Below are 9,115 nucleotides of genomic sequence, written 5' to 3' on the forward strand. Positions count from 1 at the left end.
TCATTCCCATTCCCACTGGGATCACTCCCATCCCACAGGGATCATTCCCATTCCCACTGGGACCATTCCCACTGGAACCATTCCAATCCCACCGGGATGATTCACGTTCCCACCGGCATCATTCACATCCCACCGGGTTCATTCCCATTCCCACTGGGATTGCTCCCATCCCACTAGGACCATTCCCATTGGAACCATTCCCATCCCACAGGGATCATTCCCATTCCCACTGGGATCGCTCCCATCCCACTGGGATCATTCCCATTCCCACCGCGACCATTCCCATTCCAATGGGATCACTTGTATTCCCACTGGCATCATTCCCACTGGGACCATTCCCACTGGAACCATTCCTATCCCACTGGGATCGCTCCCATTCCACCGGGATCATTCCCATTCCCACTGAGACCATTCCCATTCCAATGGGATCACTTGTATTCCCACTGGGATCATTCCCATTCCCACTGGGACCATTCCCACTGGAACCATTCCCATTGGGATCGCTCCCATTCCACCGGGATCATTCCCATTCCCACTGGGATTGCTCCCATCCCACTGGGACCATTCCCATTGGAACCATTCCCATCCCACTGGGACCATTCCCATTGGAACCATTCCCATCCCACTGGGACCATTCCCATTGGAACCATTCCCATCCCACTGGGATTGCTTCCATCCCACTGGGACCATTCCAATCCCACTGGGACCATTCACGTTCCCACCGGGATCATTCCCATACCCACTGGGATCGCTCCCATCCCACTGGAATTGCTCCCATTCCCACTGGAATTGCTCCCATTCCCATCCCAATGAACCCATTCACATCCCACCCATCTCTCCCTATTGTATCCACACTTTATTGGCCTCCTCCCCACGCCGGCGCCGAGATCCCAGCGGAGCCGCATCCATCCCTTAGTGCTGCTTCCTCCGGAAGGAACACCCTGGGATGGAGGGGGGGGGAAGGAAAAGGGAATCACCTCCTTATCCCGGGAATTCCGCCATTCCCAACCCCATTCCATGGATACGGGGGGGGGGGGATTTAAAGGGACCGGTACCTTCGGTGAGCCGCGCCTTGCCCCCCGTGGGCTGGCAGAGCACGGTGGAGCAGCCAACGCAGAGCACCACGGTCTGGGCATGGCTGAACACGGTCGTGATCTTGTAGCAGCCTGCGGGAAGAGCGGGATAAAGACCGGGAATAGCGGGATCAACACCGGGATCAACACCGGGATCAACACCGGGATCAACGGGGGGGGGAGCGGGATCAACACCGGGATCAACACCGGGATCAACACCGGGATCAACACCGGGATCAACACCGGGATCAACGCGGGGAGAGAGCGGGATCAACACCGGGATCAACACCGGGATCAACACCGGGATCAACACCGGGATCAACAGGGGGAGAGAGCGGGATCAACACCGGGATCAACGCGGGGAGAGAGCGGGATCAACACCGGGATCAACACCGGGATCAACACCGGGATCAACACCGGGATCAACACCGGGATCAACGGGGGGGGGGAGCGGGATCAACACCGGGATCAACGGGGGGGGGAGAGCGGGATCAACACCGGGATCAACACCGGGATCAACGCGGGGAGAGAGCGGGATCAACACCGGGATCAACACCGGGATCAACGGGGGGAGAGACCGGGATCAACACCGGGATCAACGGGGGGGGAGAGCGGGATCAACACCGGGATCAACACCGGGATCAACACCGGGATCAACGGGGGGGGGGAGCGGGATCAACACCGGGATCAACGGGGGAGAGAGCGGGATCAACACCGGATCAACGGGGGAGAGAGCGGGATCAACACCGGGATCAACACCGGGATCAACGGGGGGAGAGAGCGGGATCAACACCGGGATCAACACCGGGATCAACGGGGGGGGGGAGCGGGATCAACACCGGGATCAACGGGGGGGGGGAGAGCGGGATCAACATCGGGATCAACGGGGGGGGGAGAGCAGGATCAACACCGGGATCAACGGGGGGAGAGACCGGGATCAACACCGGGATCAACGGGGGGAGAGACCGGGATCAACACCGGGATCAACGGGGGGAGAGAGCGGGATCAACACCGGGATCAACGGGGGGAGAGAGCGGGATCAACACCGGGATCAACGGGGGGAGAGACCGGGATCAACACCGGATCAACGGGGGGGGAGAGCGGGATCAACGGGGGGAGAGAGCGGGATAGACACCAGCATTGACACCGGGATACACAAGGAATAGCGGGAATAACGCCGGGATAAACCGAGATCAACAGCGGGACAGACACGGGGATGGACACCGGGAATAGCGGGATCAACAGCGGGATAAATAGCGGGAATACCGGGATCAACAGCGGGGTCTACAGCGGGATAAACAGCGGGAGAGACACCGGGATAGCCCGGGAATAGCGCGATCAACAGCGAGATAGACTGGGATAGACACCGGGATAAATGCCGGGAATACCGGGATCAACACCCAGATCAACACCGGGAACACCGGGATGAACACAGGAACACCGCAATACCGGGAACACGGGGATATACCGGGATATATCGGGATACAGGAACACTGGAAACACCGGGATGTACGGGGATATAGAGGGATAACGGGAACCTACCGGGGTAAACACCGGGATATATCGGGATAACGGGAACACCGGGATGTACCAGGAACACGGGGATATACCGGGATATATCGGGATACAAGGAACACCGGGCTATACCGGGAACACCGCGATAAACACCGGGATGTACCGGGATATATCGGGATAACGGGAACACCGGGATGAACACCGGGATGAACACCGGGATGAACATCGGGATGAACATCGGGATGAACATCGGGATGAACATCGGGATGAACACCGGGATGAACACCGGGATGAACACCGGGATGTACCAGGAACACGGAGATATACCGGGATATATCGGGATACAAGGAACACCGGGCTAAACACCGGGATGCACCAGGATAGCAGGAATACCGGGCTAAACACCGGGATAACGGGAAAACCGGCCTAAACATCGGGATATATCGGGATAACGGGAACACCGGGCTAAACACCGGGATGTACCGGGATATATCCGGATAACGGGAACACCGGGCTAAACACCGGGATATATCGGGATAACGGGAACACCGGGCTATACCGGGAACACCGCGATAAACACCGGGATGTACCGGGATATATCAGGATACCAGGAAAACCGGGTTAAACACCGGGATATACCGGGATAACGGGAACACCGCGATAAACACCGGGATGTACCGGGATACCAGGAACACCGGGCTAAACACCGGGCTAACGGGAAAACCGGGATGAACACCGGGCTATACCGGGCTGTACCGGGCACACCGGGACCCCCCCAACGGGGCTCGGCGCTCACCGGGGCACTTGACGTCCATGAAGTAGGAGTTGGGGCTCTGCACCAGGCGCTTCTTCTTGTGCTTCCGCTTCTCCTCCTCGGGCGAGTGGTGCAGCAGGTCCTTGGCGAGCTGCGGGCGGCAAGCGGCCACCTCAGCGCCGCCGCCATCTTGCGGCCCAGCACCGGCGCCCCGGCGGCGGGCACGGAGGAACCCGGCCCATCCCGAACCCCCTTCGGTGGCCCCAAAGGAACCCTCCCCGCTTCCCCCATCCCCATCTCCCCGCTCCATTCCCAACCCCCGGGGTTACGGAACCCCCCCTCCGGGGCCGCCGCGGTGCTCACGGGCATGGTGGCGTGGAGGGAGCCGCGGCCGGAAAGGGAGCGTGAGGGGAGGTGGGAGGGGTTAAAGAGGGCGCGGGGTTTCCCCCGCAAGGGCGGAAGTGGGGCGGGGCTTAGGCGGGCGGCGCCATGGCGGGGATGGCGGCGGCCGGCGTGGAGGGGAGTGGGGGTGGCCATGTTGGGGGCGGAGCCATGGTTGGGGTAGGGGCGGTGCCATGATAGGGATGGGGGCGGAGCCATGGTGGGGATGGGGCGGAGCCATGGGTGGGGTAGGGGCGGTGCCATGATAGGGATGGAGGCGGCCATGTTGGAGGAGCACGGGGGCGGCCATGTTGGCGGTGCCCCGGTGGAGATGGGGGCAGCCATGTTGCGGATGAGTGACGTTAACACGCAAAGGCGCACCCCATTGGCTGGAAACGGCCCCCGAGCCCGTTTACCATAAAGCCGCGCCCCCATGGGTGACGTTTACAATCAAACCCACTCCCCATTGGCTGCAAACGACCCCACCCCCCCCCCCCCCGCAAGCCACGCCCATTCATCTTTAACCTCTCTCCTTTGCGGCGAAGCCCCGCCCCCGTGCATACGTCATGACGCACAAGCCCCGCCCACCTCCCCTCAGTGTCCCAAGATGGCGGCGCCGCCTGAGGCCTGGGCCCGGTGCCTCCGGTAGCGCCGCCGGGATGGGCCCGGCCGGGCCGCTCTGCGCGGTGCTGGGGCTGCTGCTCTGCGGCCTGAGGTCGGTACCGGCCCCGTTACCGGGGGAGCGGAGCCTCCCCCCCCCCCCCGTGGCGCGGCCTTCACCGCCTCTCGTTGCTCCCCACAGGCCCGCGGCGGCGATGGCGGCGGGGGACGAGCGGCGCTCGGGTGAGCGGGGACCGGAACCGGAACCGGGGGTTGGGGACCGGAACCGGGGCCCGGTGCTGAATCCTCCCCCCTCGTTTCCGGTTCCCCGCAGCGAGCCCGGTGGCGGCCACCCCGTGCTGGCGGGTGGAGGAGTTCGTGGTGGCGCAGGAGTGCGGGCCCTGCTCCGGCTTCCAGATGGTGACGGCGGCTGCGCCATAGCGCGACCCATAGCGTACCCCATAGCCCTGCCCCATAGCTGTGCCCTACAGCCCTGCCCCATAGCTCTGCCCCATAGCTGTGCCCTACAGCCCTGCCCCATAGCCCTGCCTCATAGCTCTGCCCTACAACCCTGCCGCATAGGCAGCTCCATAGTCCTGTCCCATAGCTGTGCCTTACAACCCTGCCCCATAGGCAGCCCCATAGCCCTGCCTCATAGCTGTGCCCTACAACCCTGCCCCATAGGCAGCCCCATAGCCCTGCCTCATAGCTGTGCCCTACAACCCTGCCCCATAGGCAGCCCCATAGCCCTGCCTCATAGCTCTGCCCTACAACCCTGCTCCATAGGCAGCCCCATAACCCTGCCTCATAGCTCTGCCCTACAACCCTGCCCCATAGGCAGCTCCATAGCCCTGTCCCATAGCTGTGCCTTACAACCCTGCCCCATAGGCAGCTCCATAGCCCTGTCCCATAGCTGTGCCCTACAGCCCTGCCCCATAGGCAGCCCCATAGCCCTGCCTCATAGCTGTGCCCTACAACTCTGCCCCATAGCGCTGGCCCATAGCCCTGTCCCATAGCCTTGTCTTATAGCCCTGCCCCATAGCGCTGGCCCATAGCCCTACCCCATAACACTGCCACATAGCTGTGCCCCACAGCCCTGCCCCACATGCAGCCCCATAGCCCTGTCCCCTAGCGCTTCCCCATAGCACTGCCCCATAGTTGTGCCCCACAGCCCTGCCCCATGGCCAGCCCCAAAGCCCTGTCCCGTAGCCAGCCCCAAAGCCTTGCCCCCTAGCCTTGTCCTATAGCCCTGCCCCATGGCCCTGGCCATAGCGCTGCCCATAGCCCTGCTCCATAGCGCCGGCCCATAGCCCTGCCCCATAGCACTGCCCCATAGTTGTGCCCCATAGCCAGACCCAAAGCCCTGCCTCATAGCCAGCCCCATAGCCCTGTCCCATAGCTAGCCCCAAAGCCTTGCCCCCTAGCCTTGTCCTATAGCCCTGCCCCATGGCCCTGGCTATAGCGCTGCCCATAGCCCTGCCCCATAACACTGCCACATAGCTGTGCCCCACAGCCCTGCCCCATAGGCAGCCGCATAGCCCTGTCCCATAGCCAGCCCCAAAGCCCTGCCCCATAGCGCTGCCCCCTAGCCCTGCCTGTAGCCTGCTCCATAGCCCTGCCCCATAACACTGCCACATAGCCAGCCCCATAGCCCGCCGCAAAGCCCTGCCCCAAAGCTGTGTCCTATAGCACTTCTCCATAGCGTTGCCCCATAGCCCTCCCCCTATCCCTGCCCCATAGCCCTGCCCCAAAGCTGCGTCCTGTAGCGCTGCCCCATAGCGCTGTCACACAGCCCTGCCCCATAGCCAGCCCCATAGCCTGCCGCAAAGCCCTGCCCCAAAGCTGTGTCCTATAGCGCTGCTCCATAGCGCTGCCCCATAGCGCTGCCCCATAGCCCCAGTGCCCCCTTTCCTCTGCAGAAGACGGTGCCCGAGTGCAGCCCCACCGGCTTCGTGGAGCGAATCAACTGCGCTGGCTCCAAGAGGGCCGAGTACAAGAGGTGGGGGCAGGGTTGGGGGGGAGGGGCGGCATTCCCGCCCCATTCCCAACCCTATTCCCGCCACATTCAAACCTTCATTCCCATTCCCAACCCCATCCCCGTCCCCACTCCATTTCCAACTCCATCCCCCCCATTTGCACCCGCATTCCCATTCCCACCCCATCCCATCCCCCCAATTCCTAACCCCATTCCCAACCCCATCCCATTCCTGCCCCCTTTCCACCCCATTCCCCATCCTCCTGTTCCCAACCCCATTCCCATTGCCCCCATCCCCATTCTCCCCCCATTCCTATTCCCAACCCCATTCTCAACCCCATCCCTATTCCCATTCCCCCCCATTCCCCCCCTATTCCCAACCCCATTCCCCCCAATTCCCAACCTCATTCCCATTCTCCCCCCCATTCCCCATCCCCCCATTCCCATTCCCCCCATTCCTCTTCCCCCGCATTCCCATCCCCATTCCCCCCATTCCCAACCCCATCCCCATTCCCCCTCCATTCCCATTTCCCCCCATCCCCCCCAACCCCATCCCCATTCCCCCCCATTCTCAACCCCATTCCCATTCCATCCCCCATTCCCAACCCCATCCCCCCCAACCCCATTCCCAACCCCATCCCTATTCCCATCCCCATCCCCCCCCATTTCCCCCCATCTCCCCATCCCCATTCTCCCCTATTCCAACCCCATCCCCATTCCCCCCCATTCCCAACCCCATCCCCCCCCATTCCCTCCCCATTCCCCCCCCATTCCCCCCCCATCCCCATTCCCATCCCCATTCTCCCCTATTCCAACCCCATCCCCCCCATCCCCATTCCCCCCCATCTCCCGCCATCCCCATTCTCCCCTATTCCAACCCCATCCCCATTCCCCCCCCATCCCCATTCCCCCCCATCCCCATTCTCCCCTATTCCAACCCCATCCCCCTCCATTCCCTCCCCATTCCCCCCCATTGCCCCCCATCCCCATCCCCCCCATCCCCATTGCCCCCCATTCCCATCCCCATTCTCCCCCATTCCCATCCCCATCCCCGTTCCATCCCCATCGCCCCCCATCCCCGTTCTCCCCTATTCCAACCCCATCCCCATTGCCCCCCATTCCCATCCCCATTCCCATTCTCCCCCATTCCCATCCCCATTGCCCCCCATCCCCATCCCCCCCATCCCCATTGCCCCCCATCCCCATCCTCCCCCATCCCCATTCCCATCCCCATCCCCATTCTCCCCTATTCCAACCCCATCCCCCCCATCCCCATTCCCATCCCCATCCCCATTCTCCCCCATCCCCATTCCCATCCCCATCCTCCCCCATTCCCATCCCCATCCCCATCCCCATTCTCCCCTATTCCAACCCCATTCCCATCCCCATTCTCCCCCATCCCCATTCCCATCCCCATCCTCCCCCATCCCCATCCCCATCCCCGTTCTCCCCTATTCCATCCCCATTCCCATCCCCATTCTCCCCCATCCCCATCCCCCCCATCCCCATTGCCCCCCATCCCCATTCTCCCCCATCCCCATCCCCATCCCCATTTTCCCCCATTCCAACCCCATTCCCATCCCCATTCTCCCCATTCCCATCCCCATCCCCATTCTCCCCCATCCCCATTCCCATCCCCATCCTCCCCCATCCCCATCCCCATCCCCATTCTCCCCCATTCCCATCCCCATCCCCATCCCCATTCTCCCCTATTCCAACCCCATTCCCATCCCCATTCTCCCCCATTCCCATCCCCATCCCCATTCTCCCCTATTCCAACCCCATTCCCATCCCCATTCTCCCCCATCCCCATTCCCATCCCCATCCTCCCCCATCCCCATCCCCATCCCCATCCCCGTTCTCCCCTATTCCAACCCCATTCCCATCCCCATTCTCCCCCATCCCCATTCCCATCCCCATTCTCCCCCATCCCCATTCCCATCCCCATCCTCCCCCATCCCCATCCCCGTTCTCCCCTATTCCATCCCCATCCCCATCCCCATTCTCCCCCATCCCCATCCCCATCCCCATTCTCCCCCATTCCAACCCCATCCCCATCCCCATTCTCCCCCATCCCCATCCCCATCCCCATTCTCCCCCATCCCCATTCCCATCCCCATCCCCATTCTCCCCTATTCCAACCCCATTCCCATCCCCATTCTCCCCCATTCCCATTCCCATCCCCATTCTCCCCCATCCCCATCCCCATCCCCATTCTCCCCCATTCCAACCCCATTCCCATCCCCATTCTCCCCCATCCCCATTCCCATCCCCATCCCCATTCTCCCCCATCCCCATCCCCATCCCCATCCCCATTCTCCCCCATTCCCATCCCCATCCCCATCCCCATTCTCCCCTATTCCATCCCCATTCCCATCCCCATTCTCCCCCATTGCCCCCCATCCCATCCCCGTTCCCCCAGCAGCTGCCGCTCTGCTCTCCTTGACGCCCGCTCCTTCTGGCGCTTCGTGGGCTCCATGCTGGGCCTCTCGGGCCTCGCCGCCCTCCTCGTGCTCTCCCGCCAGCGGCTCCTGGACCGCCGGGCCCTCGAGAAGGTGCGCAAGCAGCTGGAGGCCATCTGAGGGCGCCCGTGGGGCGGAGCCTATGGGGGCGGAGCCTACGTGGGTGGAGCCTGTGGGGCGGAGCCTGTGGGGCGGAGCCTATGGGGTGGCCCCCGTGGGGTTGGGCAGGAGCCCCTGGGGTTGGCAGCAATAAACCCGGAGGCCCTGGAGCCCCCCGCGTGGTTTGGGGATGGGGGGACGGGGGGGGGGGTTGTGCCCAGGGGGGAGCCAGGGTGGGGGTACCCCCCCCCCCCAA

The 9,115-nt window shown here is 62.9% G+C and overlaps 2 protein-coding genes across 2 annotated transcripts; one reads left to right on the top strand and one right to left on the bottom strand.

The window, feature by feature from the left end:
* Positions 1–843: 843 nt before the first annotated feature.
* Positions 844–3,798, bottom strand: LOC133264308 (small ribosomal subunit protein eS27). Its single transcript, XM_061444256.1, has 4 exons — positions 3,706–3,798; positions 3,385–3,493; positions 1,056–1,166; positions 844–941 (listed from the first exon to the last, which is right to left on the bottom strand). The coding sequence occupies exons 1-4, from the start codon at positions 3,709–3,711 to the stop codon at positions 913–915; spliced, it is 255 nt and encodes an 84-aa protein (XP_061300240.1). The 5' UTR covers positions 3,712–3,798; the 3' UTR covers positions 844–912.
* Positions 3,799–4,495: 697 nt separating this feature from the next.
* JTB (jumping translocation breakpoint) lies at positions 4,496–8,881 on the top strand. The gene is made up of 4 exons (XM_061444258.1): positions 4,496–4,566; positions 4,658–4,743; positions 6,243–6,322; positions 8,724–8,881. The coding sequence occupies exons 1-4, from the start codon at positions 4,539–4,541 to the stop codon at positions 8,878–8,880; spliced, it is 351 nt and encodes a 116-aa protein (XP_061300242.1). The 5' UTR covers positions 4,496–4,538; the 3' UTR covers position 8,881.
* Positions 8,882–9,115: the final 234 nt, after the last annotated feature.

The sequence above is a fragment of the Pezoporus flaviventris genome, unplaced genomic scaffold (genome assembly GCF_033815535.1).
Source record: "Pezoporus flaviventris isolate CSIRO_AGI_PZ_B2104156 unplaced genomic scaffold, CSIRO_AGI_Pfla_v1 ptg000743l, whole genome shotgun sequence".
Taxonomy (NCBI): domain Eukaryota; kingdom Metazoa; phylum Chordata; class Aves; order Psittaciformes; family Psittacidae; genus Pezoporus; species Pezoporus flaviventris.